Here is a 19,979-nt window from a genome sequence, read left to right as displayed (position 1 = left end):
TCTGACATGGGAGCTGGCTCAGAGCTCTTCTCCCTGGCTGTGTGTTTCCTGGACGGGGCCGCCTTTTACAGCTACTTTTTGTATCTCTGCTTCTGTCTCCTTTAAGCCCAGTCGGCCTCGGCAGATAGCCGCTCACACTGAGCCTGGTTCTGCTGGAGGTTTCTTCCTGTTAAAAGGGAGTTTTTCCTCTCTACTGTCGCTACAAGCATGCCTAGTGTGAGGGATTGCATTTGAGTCAATGAGTCGATGTGATCAACTGGTTTTCATTAGATAGAAAACTTTGAATCAATTTGACTGTATGATCTGGTTGAACTGTAAAGCTAACATGTCACTGAAACTAATAACAGTTTTTTTTTTTCCTGAAGATTAGGATTAAATCTAAGATGGCTGTCAAAAACAACACTGTTTAGAACAGACACTATCATTTAACATAAGGGTTGCAGTTTTACTATACATTAGAGCACATATAAAGAGGCATCTAATTGTAAATAACAACAGCATTAACAACACCTCATCTTTGGCATCTTGGTAGAGGTTTCTTAAAATTACCCACTTATCTTTAATAACAATGCTATCATACAAAAATATGATGATACATTTTCCTGATTGGATTATGAAACAAACTAAATTCTTGGAAATTTTTTTTGACAGAAATATGTTGGGATCTGGAGGCTTGTCCACTTTCTCCACCAGAGGGTGCCTGAGATCTCCTCCTGAGGGCATGAGCTCACCTACACACCTGTTTCCTGTCTGCTCGTCAGAGGACCTACTTAAGGAGGAGGAGACTGACACTTCCCACTGCATGAAAAGTGGGATTTTCGTCAATATGGGGCACTGTAGATTGTCGTGGAACTTCAGGTTTACGGCAATTTGCAGGCTTCGCCGAAAACTCCCGTAAATTGTCAGAAATTGATGTGGAATTTCTTAGGCAGTGTTCCCCCCATGCCTCCCCCCCATGGAATTCTAGGGGAGGCTTTAACATGTAAATGAACATGCTGTGAGCTATACAAATGCAAATCAGGGTTGCAGGGGGGGTTTTACTCCAAGTGACATTTTTCTAAAAGGTAAGAAAATCTCTGATACAAAGAGATCAGGCTCAGTATAGCCTCTTACATTTTAGCTTGAATTGATTTATTTAATTAAAGTATAGAGACCAAAACACATCTTTAGCTGACAGAGCAATACATTTAGAGCAGTAATTATTTTAAAAAAAATTGCATTTAAGATAAAAAATAAAATGTTGTCTGTCAATATGCTCAATTCACAATTACTTAAGTGGAAAAGTTTCAAGAAATGAGTCTGAGATTATTCACTTTATAACATGGCGCATTATCCTGTTGGAAGTAGCCATCAGAAGATTGGTACACTGTGGTCATAAGGTCCGGCCAGGTCAAGATCCGCAATTGCAATCGCACCAAACAGGAAAAAGAACATCGACAAATTCCGGTTCGTCAAATTAAAATATAGCAGCAACAGATCGGTGACTAGAAATTATAGCACAATTGTTATATATAAAAAAAAAAAAACTAACACCGTTTATCCAAACTATTGGTTATTCACCAACGAGGAAGCAGATTTCTCATCTCCATCAATATATTTATTTTATACCGAGGGACTTAAACTTTAATCAAATCCATTCAAAAGAAACTTATTACAGGAATGAAAAGAGATGCTGAGTTTGGGAGTAGAGAACAAGTTCATTCAAAAAAAGCAGTTTTGAATTATCCTTATCCCCGTTACAAAAATCTACAAAAATATATATATATATTTGGGCAGAAACTGAACATATGCTGGATGATGGTGGGATTTTTTTAACATGTCATATTAAATTAAGCGCTCACAGGGTTCATACAGGAATGAGTGACTCTAATTTAATGCTATTTTAACCAATTTAGGCCGGGAAAGCATTACCGCATTTCTACCATTCAAGCCGGGGGCGCTGTTGCGTAATTCTACCATTGACGCCGGGAGAGCATATAAGTCAGTTTCCGTGTATACAGGTTTTTGCACCGCCTGTCGGCCTCTAGGCCAATGAAATGCATCAGAATAGAGATAAAGGAGTGACGTAATTACCCTCTGGTCATTGTTTGGGAAGTTTTTTTCAAGCAAACATGGAGGAGTTTGACAGAGAAGAGATGTCGGAAGGCAGTGATTTTGAGGAGTGTGTCGGCTTTGATGACGGTATAGATGAAAATGATGACTTTGAACGTGCTGAACCAATCGACCGGGATTTGTGGTTAAGACATATGTTCGAAGACGACGAGCCGGACGCTAGCGACGATGAGTTTGAAGGTTTTGATAGTGACTGGAAGACGGAGAACTACCACCGCAATGCACTGAGTGTTTTCAACCGCACACCTGGAGTGAAAGTTGATTTGCCTGCAGACGCCACACCGCTGCAGGCATTTGAACATATTTTTAATGAAGAACTTTGGCTGCATATTGTTACCGAGACGAATAGGTACAGTGACTAAACAAACCAAACTCCAACAAGAGCAAAGATGGCAAAGTGGTCACCCGTGACTGTGACGGAGATGAAGACATTTATTGGGCTGTGTATGGGCATAGGACTTCTTGTGTTGCCAGTACGAAGAGATTATTGGCGACAGAGTAAACCTCTCTTTAGGACGCAGTTCCCCCAAAATATGTCCCGGGACAGATTTGTGGCCATCTGGAGGTAAGTTGTATGCAATTTATAACACAGACATATGCATTATTATGCATAATAATACTGTTAATAAGTAATCATCAGATAGTTATTTATGTAATGTTTGTTCTTTATTTTAAAAACGTTTTATATTGCACATTCTCAATGAAGACATGATCACATATGGAAAAAATAAAAGGTTGAATTTTTTTTTTCTTTTTGATTACTGCTTTTCACTTTTTTTTTTTTGGGAAGAATTTCAAAGATAAAATATATTTTGAGTTACCTTAGACTTTTTGTTCATCACATAATTACATGTGTCTTCAGTCATAATCTACAATGTGAATAGTGTTGAAAATAAAAAAATAAACAACTGTATGCCAAATGTGTTACAAAAGCTTGACAATATTTTATGTGATGCTTTCACATAAAACTAAAACATAACTTAGGTGTGCATTTTCAGGTATTTACACCTTCAGAATAACCAGGCAGCAGATGTCAACAAGGATGACAAGCTATGGAAAATGCGCTGGTTTCTGAATTACCTCCTTGACCGATTCCAGGCACTGTATGAGGTAGATGGCAACGTGTCTGTAGATGAGAGCATGATCAAATTCAAAGGGCGCCTCTCCTTCAGGCAGTACCTCCCCATGAAGCCGACAAAGTGGGGTGTCAAGGTATGGGTAATGGCAGAGAGCTCCACAGGATATGGAGAGAGAGAGAGAGAGGAGAGAGAGAGAGAGAGAGAGAGAGAGAGAGAGAGAGAGAGAGAGAGAGAGAGAGAGAGAGAGAGAGAGAGAGAGAGAGAGACCATGAACTCCTTTTATTGGTCCAATATGTCATTACAAAAAACTCACATGTGAGTTATATATATACAGTCATACAAACAGCCCGAAATCCAAACAAAAAACCCCTCAAAAACTGAGAGTAAGCAATTCATCAATTACACGACATAAAATATCTCTACTTCCCCAAATACAGATGAACTCTTTCAAGTCTGACACCACCTTATAAAAGGCAAACTCTGTCCTAATACGTGCAGCTACCAGCCCTCTGAACATCAGGTCAACATCTACAGAACCTTTCTCCTTCATTTTATTTCTCCTGCTGAGCCAAATGCTCATCTTTGCCTGACCAAACAAAAAATTAACCAGACAAATATTACGCCGTTGTGCTACTGAGTATCTGGGACCAAAAATAAACAGTTCATTATTAAAACTGAATCCTAATCCGCCCACCCACTGCTTTAGCAGTGAGAAGAGAGGAACCAGTCTGGAACATCCGAGCCAGAGATGCTGTAGCGTTTCCTCAGCCTGACAAAAGGCACACTGACTCCCTGATCTGTGATCAATACGCGCCACATATCTGTTCGTGGCCACGGCCCCGTGTACTACCCTCCACTGGAGATCCGCACTGCGTTTCTCTATGGGAGCTTTGTACAGGGACCTCCAGCTACCCCTGGGAGATGAACCTGGCGCCAACACATCAGCCCACCTCGACTCTCTGACCCCGGACAACATCGCTCTGTTCAGGACCTTCACAGACACAGCGTACAAACTCTTTTTTGATGCCTCAGAGAAGTTCCCCAACTCAGGTGTTTTGAAGGACAACAGAAATCCATGAGCTTCCTCCTGCTCCACCACTGCAGCACAGATGGACAGCTCAGGAAATCCTTCAGTATGGTGTTCTACCTCTAATGCTCTCCTGAAAGAACCAGGAAGTCCATTCATCACCTCCTCCACCAGTTTGTCCATGAGGCGCAAAGACTTACTTCCAACATCTTGACACAGTCTGGCAGCACTTTTCCACTGACCCGCTGACCTCAGTCCTCCCAGCTTCGTCAGCCCAGCAGCTGTAAGGATCCTCCGAATGCTGTCAGAGCCCAGAATCTTGCTCTGAATAGCCAGGTTATAAAACAAAGGTTCCTCCTCCACCAACCCATATAACTGAGAGAAATCTCTCTTACTTTTTAAAACTGTTCTCCAGTCATGTAGAACCGACTGGTAAAAACTGGAAGTCTGTGTTACCTCCATACCGTCCAGCTCCAAGAGAAAAAAATGCTTATCATAAGCCAGGTTCTTCACTCTACGCATCAACAAGGAAGCCGTTTCAGTCCAGGGCTGCTGTGTCCTGTAAAGAAAACGCTGTGCCGTCTGAAGCCGAAACGCAGTTATGCGACTCCTCAGGTCAATCAGTCCCTGACCTCCTTCAGACACAGGTAAAAACAGTACTGCAGATTTAATCCAATGATATCCATTCCAAAAAAAATCCACCAGTTTCTTCTGTATTTCTTTAATGACTTTGTCTGGAGGAACTACGACCATGGCACGGTGCCAGAGCATAGATGCAGCCAGACAGTTGGCGACCAAAGTCCTCCCCCTGTAGGACAACTGGGGCAGGACCCATTTCCATCTAGACAATCGGGCGCTTATTTTCTCAACTAGACCCTCCCAGTTTTTGGACTGAAAATGTTCATTTCCCAGAAACACACCTAAGACTTTCATTGCCTCTGTGCCCCACTGCAGCCCTGCTGGTAAGGTTGGCTGCTCTTTATTGCTCCACTCTCCCAGTAGAAGTCCCTCACACTTTGACCAATTGACCTTAGCAGAAGAAGCTTGTTCATATAGTTTTAATCCTTGTTCCAGAATCTTAATATCGTTTTGACATGTTATAAAAAAATTGTGACGTCATCAGCATATGCTGACAACCTGACTGATTTGCTTATGTTGTCTACCAAGTTTAACCCTGACAGACTCTGCCTAAGCTTATGCAAAAGAGGCTCAATAGCTAAAGTGTACAGCATCCCAGATAGAGGACATCCCTGCCTGATTCCTCTCTGAACAGCTACTGGTTTGCTAAGACCCCCTCCTACCTTTAACAATACAGTGGCTCCTGAATATATTAACTCAATCCATGAAATAAAGGTTTTACCAAACCTGAATGCTTTCAATGTTTTAAACAAATAATTATGATCAACTCGATCAAAGGCTTTTTCTTGATCTAAAGAAAACAAACCTATATCAAACTCCTGAAATTTAGATAAATCAATAATATCTCTAATCAAAAACAAATTATCCATTATAGTCCTGTCAGGGACACAGTATGTTTGGCTGGCATGTACAATCGTGTCCATACATTCTTTAAGTCTATTCGATAAGACTTTAGCCAGAATTTTATAGTCCGTGCACAAAAGTGAGACAGGCCGCCAGTTCTGTAGGAGACCCAGATCTCCTTTCTTCGGCAGCAATGTCAGGACTGCCCTCCTACAGCTCGTTGGTAGTGTCCCAGAGTCCAAACATCCCTGGAAAACCTCCATGAAGTCCTTTCCAATTAAATTCCAGAAAGTCTTATAGAATTCTGCAGGAAGTCCATCGATGCCCGGAGACCGACTACAGCTGAGCTGTTTCACCGCTGCAGACAGTTCATCGAAATGAATAACAGACTCCAGTAAGGCTGAAGATGCTTCCTCCAGCCGAGGGAGTCCCTCCAGGATCTCCTCCACACAGTCAGAGTCACAGTCATCAGCACTGAACAGGCTTCTGTAAAAGTCTATAGCCAACTTCCTCATCTCTGATGGGTCAGCAGTCACCGTTCCATTAGGGTTCTTGAGGTGTATCATCTGGTTCTGTTGCCTGACTTTCCTTTCCAACTTAAAAAAGTAACGAGTGGGCGCATCTATGTCTTTAATAGACAGGATTCTTGATTTAATTAGAGCACCTTTAGCTTTTTCATATAAAAACCTACTCAAAGATGTCCTCTTCGTATCCCAAGTTGAATTATTATCATTATTTTTATCCAACCCATTAATTATGCCGTCTTCCAATAAAAGAATCTCCTTCTCCAATAATTCAAGGTGATCCCTTTCTATTGCTTCTGTGTGTGATGAGTACTGCTGACAAAATATTCTAATTTGAGTTTTCCCCACCTCTCACCATTGACCTATGTTTTCAAAACTAGATTTTTTGCTTCTCCACTGTGCCCAGAAATCAGAAAAATACTGACAAAAAGTTTTGTCATAAATCAATTTGATGTTAAAATGCCAAAAGGGAGATCTTTGGGGATGCACCATTAAAGAAAAATGAACAGTTAGTAAATGATGATCCGAAAAACCAACAGGTGATATCATGGCTGCACTCAACCTATTGTTGTATGTTTGGTTGACATAGAATCTGTCCAGTCTGGCTGCACTAACCCTGCCCTCAGTGACTTTCACCCACGTATACTGTCTACTATTTGGGTGGAGTTTCCTCCAGACATCTACAAGATCATTTTCTTGAATAATTTTTGATAAAAGAGAAGCTGATGATAAATTAGGCTCTCTTCCATTCCTATCAACCGAATCATTTGTGGTACAATTCCAGTCCCCTCCTACCACTACTACTGAACTACTATTAAACTGTTTTAATGTGTCATTAAGCTTATGAAAAAAATCAAGGCGGTTACCAGCATAGGTGGAAACATATACATTAACAAACACAAAAGGTGTCTCTCTGATTGTTGCTTGTACTATTTGCATCCGACCCTGCTCTATATCAGAAACTACTACATTTGACAGAACAATACGATTTGAAAAAAGGATAGCTACACCTGCACTCAGATTAGAGCCGTGGCTCAGGAAACATGATCCACCCCATGCTAAGGCCCAATCTGTGTCACCAGTTTCAATAGTGTGTGTTTCCTGTAAAAATAACACATCAATGTTTTTTTGAGATGCCACCTCAGAAATTAAAGCTCTCTTATGTTTGTCCCTCCCTCCATTAATGTTTAAAGATCCTATTTTTAGGCTCTGCATAGAGATATTAAGGAAAAGAAGGAACATACAGGCTGAAACCAGTAGAAAGCAGTAGAAAGAAGAGGCCGCCATGTGATGATGCATTTTTTTTTCCTATTTCTTAACTTTCTTACCAACTTTTCCTTTCTTAGCTTTCCTCAGTATTGCCAGATGTTTGTTGAGACGATAACGCCTCTTTTCATCAAGGAGGTCATTGCCAACCTGTCTCTTTAAAGTGCTGACCGATTTGATAAACTTATCTGTGTCCTCAAAGTAATCGCTCACTTTAACTGATTTATTAAAAGTTGCATCCAGAAACTCATTTATTTCATCTAGAGAGTATAGATCACGCCTTCGGTTTACACCCTCAGGAATAGAAGCTGTGTCTGACTCAGACTCATATTCCATTTCATCTCCTTCACATGAAATCTGACTGCAGACGTCACTCTGTCCCGTTACACTGCTGCTAGCTCTGTCCTCAGCAATTCCTGCTGACTGTTTCTCATTTAAGCTCTCTGTAGTTTCAGACACCTGCTGTTTCTCCACTTGACTCGGTTCAATTACTTCTTGTACAACGTTACAATCCGCCACTACAGCCTCCGTAGAGGGTGCCGCACCCCCCACACCAGGCGCGGCCCCCGCAGAAGCGGGCGCCGCACCCGCGGGCACCGCGGCCACAGCGCGGGGCGCAGCCCCGTCAGAACCGGGCGCCGCACCCGCGGGCACAGGGCCCGCGCCGACCGACACCGCGCTCCCCGAAGACCCGGCAGCAAAGTCACCAGCTGTATCCGCTGAGTGATCTCCTTCCTGTTGTTTATGTGGACACCCAGATCTTTTGTGTCCAACATCTCCACACTCAAAACATTTCATGTGTCCCGAGCTGGCATACACCATGTAAAAACCATCTCCATGTTTTACTCTGAATGCCACCTCCAGGGTCTGTGTGGGTGATTCCAGGAACATAAACACCTGCCGCCTCAGAGATTGGACATGTTTCAGTTTGGGGTCCTTGCACCCCAAACTAACTGTTCTAAAAGTACTTGCCAGTTTGCCAAATCTACGGAGCTCATTCTCCAACAGGTTGTTTGGTATAAACGGCGGAACACCGGATACGGTGATCCGTGTGGATGGCACTGACAGCGGGGAGACCTGCAGGAATAAATCCCTGACAACCACCCCGGCCTCAATCAGCTGATGGACAGTCGGCTCATCTTTCAAAAACACCACCACTGCTTTGTTCATTCGTGAAGCGTGAGAGAGTTTGTCGTGTCCTACCTGTTCACCAACAGCCAACAACACCTCCTCTACAGATACAGAGCCATCCGGCGGGACTATCCGCACTCCCTGCCTGATAGACGGAGGAGGCGTCGCGGGGGACGCCATGCCTCCTGGAAACAACTAACTAACGCACCTACCGTTTACCTGGCTAAACCTCAATGAGAAAATAAATAATAATAACCTTACCTGGTTTGGTGCATTTCAGAGCAGTCAGAGAAACAATAGAAACCAAAATCAGACCATAGGAAGAAAAGAAAAAAAACATTCAAATCTCCGCGCCACTCTCACGTCCACCACCTGCACTCACACTCACCGGAAGAGAGAGAGAGAGAGAGAGAGAGAGAGAGAGAGAGAGAGAGAGAGAGAGAGAGAGAGAGAGAGAGAGAGAGAGAGAGAGAGAGAGAGAGAGAGAGAGAGAGAGAAGAGAGAAAGATAGATGATAGATAGATAGATAGATAGATAGATAGATAGATAGATAGATAGATAGATAGATAGATAGATAGATAGATAGATAGATAGATAGATAGATAGATAGATAGATAGATAGATAGATAGATAGATAGATAGATAGATAGATAGATAGATAGATGGATGTACTTTATTTATCCCAAGCTGGGAAATTACAGTGTAGCAGCAGCTTTACACATAGTGACAGTAACAACACAATGAGATAAGAAAAAGTAAAAATAACATAACATCCACACGTATTTACATTATAAGGTGCAGTGAACAGTCCTAAGGTGCAGTGAACAGATTATAAATAGTATTAAAAACATGGAGTGCAGTATAGTACAGTGCTGGTTACTGTATGCTGAAACAAGAGTTTATTTTTTATTTTTTATATATGTGACCAACTTCCAGGTGTATGCTGGTCGTGAAGGCTCTATAGAGAAGGGTCTCGCACACCGTGTGGTGATGGAATTAGCCAGACCATATTATGGGTCTTACCTGTCCATCTATATGGACAATTTTTACACGGGGGTAACTCTGTTTGAGGAGATGAAGACCCATGGGTTGAACGCTTGCGGCACTGTTCGTGCCAACCGGACTGGACTCCCAAAGAATGAGAGGCTTAGAAAAAACACCTCAATGGAAAAGCACGAGTTCAGGGTAGCTCAGAAGGACGACCTCACGTTCTATATTTGGCAAGACACAAAAACCGTCATGGTGCTCTCCAACCATCACGATCCAACTCAGACAGGGACAGTGAATCGAAAAAAAGACGGAGCCAACCACGTCCCGGTGGAAGTGCCAGCTTCCCTCGCAGACTACCAGAAGCACATGAAAGGTTTGTTTTGTTGGTCTTTGGAGTGCAAATGTCTGAGTTTCATGTGTGTCAACTGAGTGTTCTGTGCGTTCCAGGCGTCGATCTGCTTGATCAAATGATTGGCTATTATGGATTCCAGCATCGATCAAAGAAGTGGTGGAGAAGGGTGTTTTTCTTTTTCTTAGCTATGTACTGCCACAATGCCTACATTGCTGCAAGGTCTGTTGGAGGAACAGCCTTCAGACACAAGTACAGAGGCTACAAACCCTGGCTGGAGGACCTGGCTGAGCAGCTCATCACACCGCACAGGACCAGGGCTGTTAATGTGACTCCTCCATCTTCTCTTCCTGCCTCACCATCTCCTAGTCTTCCTCCCTCTCCAGCTCCATCTGCAGGTAGCAGAGTAGACACACCTCCTCCACAACATGACTTTGGAAAAGTCTATGACAAGCGCAAACAGTGTAGGGAGTGTTTGCTTGTCTCGGACACTGAAAAAGTAGGTTGTAAACAGTGCAGCCTGCCACTGCACATTGAGTGCTTCGGCAAGTACTATCGTCGTTACATGTGAATCAGACTGTTTAAGTCATCAGTATGTTCTGTTCTTGTTCTTAATGCTAAATAAAACACTACAGGAACGGTTTTTCTTCACGAAACTTTTTTTGGAACGTCATTGAACAGCGCTGACGACCCGGTGAGTAGCATATTTTAAAAAAAGAACGTTTAAGGTTGTTTTAAGGACATTATCGGACATGCACTATGGAAGCCATTCTGAAGCAGCCAGGGGGGGATTCTGCATGAGCCATTTGGAGACAGGACCAATCGTCAAAATTTTGGTGTCGATCATTCGATTTCATCCTGGACACTACAGAAAATGGGCTAAAAGTGTTAAAAACCGGAATATTCCTTTAACAGTTCATCAAGTCACTGACACAAGTTGATATTACTTATTTATTATTTTTTTCTTACTATTTTTGATTGAAAATATTAATGTTCACTTTACTTTTACATTGTTTATTTTTGTGAAGGAGTATCTAAATAAACTCAATTTCCCAGGAAAGCCACATGTGTCAGCTTTCAAATACTTTTTGAATTTTGTTTCTATCTGCTACAGAAGCTGAGATATCAATAATTTACTAGGCGTTGACACAGTTGCTGAATTTACAGAAAAACTTCAGGTTTTAGGGGTATTTTTTAAAATCGGCCATAGGTTTTTAAGGTGTTTTTTCCAAGCGTTTTAGGCCTAAATGGCTTAATGCTATTAGCAATGATTTTAATGCCATCAACAAGAACCATGTACACAAGTTATTAGTGTACATGAAATATGAAGGAGCTGCAAGCAGAGTTCCATGACTCCTGTATGTATGTAAACACACACACACACATATATATGTATATATATATCCTCTAGCTTTTTCTCCGCCTGGAGCGATATAATATATCTGACGAAATTGTTTTTATAAGCATTTTTTATTAAAGAATTATAAATACTTCGATAAACATATTTAAATAATTTTAGTGCCAATTAAGGCCTTGATTTAAAAAAAAAATGAATTAATTTTTATTATTTTTATTGATCCGTGGAAACCCTGGTTCATCTCACGCATGCTCTCTACAGCGGAGGATGTATGCAATATGCTTTTCAAATAAAAAACAAAATCCTACTTTAAATATCAAAATGTACGGTTACCTGCTGGAACAAGTGAAAGTAGTGAGATATTTAGGTGTGTGGATGGACTATAAATTAAGTTTTGGAGTTCATATTCAGAAATTAATAGAAAAATGCAAAAAAGGAATAAATGTGTTAAGATGCTTGTCAGGAGCTGATTGGGGAGCAAGCTGTCAGTCTTTGAAGAGAATTTATAATGCAGTGATTAGGTCAAACATAGATTATGGTAGTATAGTTTATAGCTCTGCGAATAAAACCTTACTTAATAAGATAGAAGTTATAAAAAATCAGGCTTTACGTATTTGTTGTGGAGCATTTAGATCATCTCCAGTAGTATCATAGTTGAATTGGGAGAAAGGCCACTTGAACAACGAAGGACTCAACTGAGAATGAGATATTGGGCTAGTGTAAAAGGACATAAAGAAAATCATCCGGTCAGACTTCTTCTGAAAGATTGTTGGGAATATGTATATAACGACATAAAAAGCTTTGGATGGGTAGTAAAGAAAGAGGCAAGCAGTTTGAATTTGAAAGATTATGTAATAACCCCAACTGTTCCAATCCCGGCAATTCCCCCTTGGATGTTTTCTACACCAGTGATCGATTTACAAATACAAAAAATAATGAATAAACGGGGGAAAAATACACCAACTGCTATTATAGTACAACAACATTTAAGTAAAGAATATTATTCAGTTCAACAGGTATATACAGATGGGTCTAAGGAGCCAGAGTCTGGACGAATAGCAGCAGCAGTATACATTCCGACATTCAAAATGAAAATTGCAAAAAGAATATCTAATCATGTGTCAGTATTTACAACTGAAGTATTAGCTATCATATTAGCACTACAGTGGATCGAAGAAGTTCAACCACTAAGAACTGTAATATAGGGTGAACATATTTTCATTTGGGAAAACCAGGACACCTTAAAGGGGGGGGGGGGGGGGGGGGGGGGGGTTTGATTGATAGAATCAAATGTCTCCGTGATCAGAGGAAATGTTACTTGGCGCAGAACAGTGGTGAAAAGTTCAGTTTAATATAATACAACTCTGTGAATAGTTCCGTCTGAAATGAATGAAAATAGTCGATTTAGTGGTTATAGAGTCAGATATGTGGCGGTAATGTGTGGTTTATCTAAAGGTTTTTATCTGTTACTGTGTAAATGAGTTTGGCTGTAATTTAAGGACAGATTCTAATATATCTGCAGAGTGGAGACTATAAATCTGATAGGAGTTTAATTTTTTTATTGTTGTTTTGCACAATATGCTTAACTAAGTATTTTTTTTTTTGATGAATATTAGAGATTTTGCAGATATATTTTGTAGATACATTGTTTAGATTTACTTATATCTCTCTACCCCTTTTATAGAATAGAATAGAAAATCCCTTTATTGTCCCACAATGGGCAGATTTACAGCAGCAGAAAGATTATTGAAAATGGTCACACAAATGTAGACCTTAGAAAAATGTATAAGAATAACATAATAGGGAAGAGTTAAAATATAAAAAATACAATTCTGTAAAGTGTTTTAACAATATAAAACTGGAGAATAAATAACCAATATGCAGCTAGGGACATTTTTACAGTAATGGATTTTTTAAAATAGCAGCAACATCAGAGATGTGCAGAATGACAGCAGCAGGTTATTTAACTGACTAAGGTTTATATCACTACATTTGATTTGATTTGTTCCTGCTCCCGGTGGTTGGAACCTTTATTCCACTCTGGATTCTTGTGAGTGTAGTCTTTGTTCACTTTAACTTTTAAAAAAATAAAAAAATAAACAGTTTTGAAAACCTTGGTATTCATTCTTTTCCTGCTTTGTGTGTCAACTTTCACGGTTGCTAAGCAACAGAGCATACGGCGGTAAAACCCGCCGACGGGTATACCTGTTCGAATTTACAGCCAAAACTCTTCCGGCCTCCTTATTTTCAAAGACTTCGAAGGATCCAGTCGAGGTAGACCGCGTCGTTGGAGGATGCAGCCCAGGTTTCCGAACAGAGCAAGAGCCTCTGATTAAGAACAGGGCTGCCCGCACTGACGCGGCTCAGGGATTACGTCACACGGAGCGTCGTGCGCAGTGAAATCAGGACATTTCCTCACTTTCTAAAAAAAACCCGGGACGCCCGGGACAGGACGTGAAATACGGATATGTCCCGGGAAATACGGACGTTTGGTCACCCTATGTAATATGTACAGACTCAATGGCTACGCTAAATAGTCTTCTAAGTGGAAAATCTGAAACTAGGCAAGATTTAATATTTGAAGTATTGCAAAGTCTATTTAGAATAAGGCAGTTAAAAATACTAGTATACTTTCTCTGGGTGCCAGCACATGTGGGTGTAGATGGAAATGAGAGAGCGGACAAGCTAGCAAAGAAAACATTAAATCATCAGCAAATAGAAATGAATGTATTTTTAAGTAAATCAGAAATGAAAACATTGATTACAATTGAAACTCGAAAGAAATGGCAAACGATATGGAATAATGAGTCAAAAGGAAGACATTTGTATCAGATTCAAAGGTTTATTGGAAAGGAGAGGAAAATATATGGAAATAGGAAATAAGATATAATTATTTCAAGGCTAAGAATAGGTCACACAGCATTAAACTACAGTCTTTTTCAAATAGGGAAACATGAAACAGGAAATTGTGACAAATGCGGAGATCCAGAAACAGTACAACATATTATTTTTGAGTGTACTGCGTATGTAAGGGAGAGAATGAAGTTCATACAAGAGTTGAGAAAAACAGGGATTAATGGGAATTCAATAAAAGCATTGTTAGGAAACGAGATAAGACAAACAAGAGTTAATGAAATATTATTCAAATATCTAAAAGATACAGGAACAATTAATAGGATTTAGTTATAGGATTCTTTTTTTTTTTTGGGGGTATAGCGCAATCTTCCAAAATTGTGCACTCCACACTCCAGATCAGTAGGTGACGGAAATGCACCTTTTACGTTGGCCTGCCAATCCGCCATAAAACAACAGAAGAAGAAGAAGAAGAAGAAGAAGGATGTATGCTTTGCTTTGTGCAGGCGGTCTGGAGCGGAGTATGTGGGATTTCGGGGTAAAACTCCTCTTGGACGTGATGGCGACTCTGCATCGAACAAGACAAACTCAAAGAAGAGAAGCTAGCGGTAAATATATGTTCGATTACTGCCTGCTAAGCTTGCAAGGCTACTTTTAGCCGTAGCTTTAGGCTAGGCTGTTATTAGCCGTAGCTTTAGGCTAGGCTGCTATTAGCCGTAGCTTAGGCTAGGCTGCTTTTAGAACAAGCTTTATTAAAGTGCATTTTTTTGTGATTCACAGGAAGCAGAACGCCGTCTTCACAACTCGGAGACTAATTGCAGGCGCTATGAACCGGAGCAAGGGTAAGATTTAAAGAATATGCTTTCATTCTGCGGTAAAAGGAAATGGATACCGATCATAGCTGTACATTTTGTTTTCACAGACTACTGTCGCCTCACAATGAGGCGGTGACCTATTTGCTCGGAGCCATATCAGCAAGTCCAGATTTGCACGATGTTGATAAAGATGACGTTGTGTGTAAGTGACTTTTTTTAATGTTTTCTCCTTCCTTGTTACTGTGACTTGCGTTTAATTTTTTATTCATACCACTCTCATTTAATTGTTTTCCAGCTGCCTGTAAGACGTATTTTCAGACGGTACGCAGGAGCTTCAGATATACGCAGCCAGCCAACACATTGAGTGCGGAGGCTGCCAAGCAATCTGCTCGGAGTCGGGCTAGAAGAAAGAGGGTAAGACTTTATTTGGTGACTATTTTTCAGGTGCATTAATAGATGTGTTGTGTCCATACGCAGTGCGCTGATTCATTGTTTTTTTTTTCAGCTGCTGAAAGCGAGGCAGAGTGTGCTAGCAGATGAGGAAGTGGAACTCTGGAAGTCCGCCGCCGTCGACCTCATGTCCGACGAAGAAGATGGTGTCGTCGGCGGTGTCTCTGGATGGATTGTACAGTCGCCGCCATTTCGTAGGCCGGATCTCACTGAACTCTGTGTTAAGCTGCAGTCCCGGTTAGAAGCGATGCCGAAGTACAGGGCCACGTACAGTAGGCGTCTGCACATCGGACCTGCCTCGGAGGGAATGCTGCCAGTTACCTCCAACCCCGAGGAAGCAAACGGACCGTTCACGGAGTTTTAATTTTTAGATACGCATGTGTTTGGATACGCGTTGTATATAGTTGTGTGTGTGTTTTAATAAAGCTCTTTCTTTGCATAAACAGCTTCCTGGCAAATGTTCATTTCCTGTATAAATTCATTCATGTCCTTGATGGTAGCCTAATAATTGTGTAGTAGTGTAGGATTACATAAATACACAGCATATGAATGAATAAATATATGAATAAATAAATATATATTCATAAATATATATATATGTAAATTTATATGTAAATATATATATATGCCAACCAATCACGAGCGACTTTACTTGTTTAAAAAGAAATGGTTCCGTCCAATACTCAGTAAGAAAATTAAAGCCTGGCGTGGCCACGTGTGGTTTTGCTGCCAATCACGAGTGATTTCACTTGTTTGAGAATAGTGGTTTCAGCCAATACTGAGTAGGTTATTCAAGCCAGACCTGGCCAGCCGCGCGGGTTTGCTGCATTCATATGCTAATTAGGGCCATTAGTACAGCTGATCGCTCTCCACATACGTCAGAGTCCGTTTCTGACAATTTGTGGCATGACAAACGCGGACAAGCGCGGGTTGCAAATTGTCGGAAACTGACAAAAATCAGGGAGATCAGCGGGAGTTTACGGGAGTTTACGGGGACGAAAATCTCACTTTTCATGCAGTGTCCCTGCCAGAGTGTTTGCCAGTAATGGTTAACAAACCCGAGCCAGCCTGCCTGATCTGTAACCCTGATTTTTGAGAACCTGTCTGATCCTGTTTCTCTCTCCCTCACAGATCCTGACTTTCCTGAAACCTGAAATCCTGGAGAGGGAAATCTTTGTCTGGAATCTGCCTGCTTGCACTTGGTCTCAGTCTCTGCCTCAGCCCTCAGCCCTCTGCCTGCCGACTCATAAGGTTCCCCCCCTGCTGATCAGATCCATCTCTGAGCAGGTATTTTACCTTGTCATCTGTAAACTGCTAGTTTTTTTCTGGATCAACTCTAACTGCTCTGTCCTCCTCAGTGGTGTTCCTCCCGTGACCAGTATGAAGAACCCAGAACCAGTGCATCATTTTACCTGTGAACATTGTTCAATAAATCATTTAACTTTTTCCCTGTTTACGAGTGTTTTTCTGCATGTGGGTTAGACGCCTTGAACCCAACATGACAAAATAACTATATCCCATTGTGCTTAACAGTGACCGCAGTTTGTGGTTTTCATTTTTAGACACCAACATATAGTGTATTTAATTAAAGACAGATTTAAGATTAATGAAGTGGGTTTACAAATGCCACCAAATATAAATGATTTTCTAAACATTAACTTTACAACATTACTGTCCAAAATATCAAGGAAATTGTCAAAAATAGATGAATCAATATCCTTTCCCATTAAACAAATGGGAGATTGATCTATCAGTTTGCTTTGTTTGAAATTGTTGGTCTCAGATTTGCTTGATAATATTTAATATCAAGGGAAATCCTAACTTAGAACTAATTCAAAATAATTATTTCACAGAGTACTCTACACAGGGTATTATATGTTCAAGACGAGTTTTATACAGTGTGATATCTGCCTACAATGCTCAATTATTACACCAGGTAACTATATCCATGCACACCATTACAAAGCTTTTTGTGTCTTGTATGAAAGGAACTGTCAAACTCTCTGACATGTAATATTTCACCCTACCCTTTAGTTTGTTTATTGGGTAATGTGATGTAAATTTTAATCCATGTTAACATTACCCCAGTTGAGATGTTTTGTATTATACATATTTTGTTCACAGAGGAAGTGTATTTGATGCTTTATCCGTTTTTAAATCTTTCTCTTGTGTCTAAAGAATTGGATTCAGAAAAGATTTAAAATCTAGCTTTTCACCAAGGTCCCTAATATCCCTAATTTTTTTATGGCCTTAGGCGTAGCTCAGGTTGTGCAAGTTAATAGTCACTGTTATTTAATTTTAGGTTGTGAGAGCAAAACCCAAATTCTGTAGGTACTTACAGAGCTTTGTTTGAAGCTTTGACCACTGGCAGCAGCCTGAGAAGAGCCTCCTCTGAAGCAGAGTATTTCTTCAGGTCAAACACATCCAGATCTTCTCCTGATGTCATTAAGATAAAGGCCAGAGCTGACCACTGAGCAGGAGACAGTTTATCTGTGGAGAGACTTCCTGATTTCAGAGACTGTTGGATCTCCTGGACGAGAGAATGATCGTTCAGTTCATTCAGGCAGTGGAACAGGTTGATGCTTTTCTCTGCAGACAGATTATCTTTGATCTTCTCCTTGATGTACTGAACTGTTTCTTGATAGGTCAGTGAGCTATTTTCTATCTTTGTTATCAGACCTTGTAGGAGAGTCTGGTTGGTCTGCAGGGAAAGACCCAGGAGGAAGCGGAGGAACAAGTCCAGGTGTCCATTTGGACTCTGTAAGGCCTTATCCACAGCACTCTGATGGAGACTTTTTAGTTTTACAATCTTAGATAATTTAGACCAAACAGAAATATTATTTTGTTCTTCCAAAAGATTGACTCCATCCTTGATGAAGCTCAGATGGACATGAAGAGCAGCCAGGAACTCCTGAACACTCAGATGTACGAAGCAGAACACCTTGTTCTGGTTCTGGTACAGCCCTCTCTCCTCTCTAAAGATCTGTGTGAACACTCCTGAGTAAACTGAGGCTGCTGTGATATCAATGCCACACTCTGTCAGGTCTGATTCATAGAAGATCAGGTTTCCTTTCTGCAGTTGATCAAAAGCCAGTTTTCCCAGAGACTTAATCATCTTCCTGCTCTCTGGACTCCAGTGTGGATCTGTCTCAGTTCCTCCATCATACTTGACCTTCTTCACTTTGGTTTGAACAACCAGGAAGTGGATGTACATCTCTGTCAGGGTGCTGGGCAGCTCTCCTCCCTCTCTGGTCTCCAACACAGCCTCCAGAACCGTAGCAGTGATCCAGCAAAAGACTGGAACGTGGCACATTATCTGGATGCTTCTAGATCTATTGATGTGGGAGATGATCCTGCTGGCCTGCTTCTCATCTCTGAATCTCTTCCTGAAGTACTCCTTCTTCTGTGGGTCATTGAACCCTCTGACCTCTGTCACCATGCCAACACACTCAGGAGGGATCTGATTGGCTGCTGCAGGTCGTGTGGTTATCCAGAGGAGAGCAGAGGGAAGCAGTTCCCCCCTGATGAGGTTTGTCAGCAGAACATCCACTGAGGTAGACTCGGTAACATCAGTCAGGATCTCCGTATTGTAGAAGTCCAGAGGAAGTCGACTCTCATCCAGACCATCAAAGATGAACAGAACCTGGAAGTGATCAAAGCTGCAGATTCCTTTGGTTTCAGTAAAGAAGTGATGAACTAGTTCCACCAAGCTGAACTTTTTCTCTTTCAGCACATTCAGCTCTCTGAAGGTGAATGGAAATATGAACTGGATGTTCTGGTGGGCTTTGCCTTCAGCCCAGTCCAGAGTGAACTTCTGTGTTAAGACTGTTTTCCCAATGCCAGCCACTCCCTTTGTCATCACTGTTCTGATTGGTTGATCTCTTCCAGGTGGGACTTTAAAGATGTCTTCCTGTCTGATTGTTGTTTCTGGTCTGTGTGGTTTCCTGGACGCTGTTTCAATCTGTCTGACCTCATGTTGATCATTGACCCCCCCAGTCCCTCCCTCTGTAATATAGAGCTCTGTGTAGATCTGGTTCAGAAGGGTTGGACTTCCTGCTTTAGCGATCCCTTCAAACACAGACTGGAACCTCTTCTTCAGACTGGATTTAAGGTTATGTTGACAAAGTGAATCAAAAAGCTCTAAAAGAAGAAAAAGTAATATTAGCACTGAAACAATCCCAAACAATAGATTTTATGTTTCCTGAACTTCTGATTGGGTAAACAACTCATTTGTGATGCAGGTTAAAAAAGAAAAATCAGCATACTGATGTTCAGATGTTCAGCCAGCTCCTCCTGCTTCATCCGCCTCAGGAAGTTCAGGGTGATCCTCACCAAAGCTTCTCTGCTGCTTGTTTGCTCTTTAATCTCTCCTTCCAACACCTCCTCAACCTCCCATGTACTCTTTGATCCCTCCGAGCCATTCAGACTTAGAAACTTCTGGATCTTCTTCAACTCATTTTTGACAAAACTAACAATGTTTTCCTCCAGCAGCTGGAACAGAATAATAAATAAAGGACACATCAGACTGAGATCATGGAGCCACA

The 19,979-nt window shown here is 41.2% G+C and overlaps 1 protein-coding gene across 1 annotated transcript in view; it reads right to left on the bottom strand.

Moving 5' to 3' along the window:
* The window catches only part of LOC119797484 (NACHT, LRR and PYD domains-containing protein 12-like), a 92,325-nt gene that overhangs the window by 51,307 nt on the left and 21,039 nt on the right, over positions 1–19,979 (bottom strand). Inside the window, exons 6-7 of the mRNA XM_038306570.1 lie at positions 19,701–19,926; positions 17,775–19,575 (exon numbers count right to left, since the gene is read on the bottom strand). Coding sequence (XP_038162498.1) covers positions 17,775–19,575; positions 19,701–19,926 — 2,027 coding nt within the window. The remainder of the gene's footprint in view (positions 1–17,774; positions 19,576–19,700; positions 19,927–19,979) is intronic.

This window comes from Cyprinodon tularosa, unplaced genomic scaffold, assembly GCF_016077235.1.
Source record: "Cyprinodon tularosa strain WSP-4 unplaced genomic scaffold, ASM1607723v1 ctg1158, whole genome shotgun sequence".
Taxonomy (NCBI): domain Eukaryota; kingdom Metazoa; phylum Chordata; class Actinopteri; order Cyprinodontiformes; family Cyprinodontidae; genus Cyprinodon; species Cyprinodon tularosa.
Note: the sequence above shows the minus strand (reverse complement) of the source record. Positions and strands in the feature narration are given on the sequence as shown.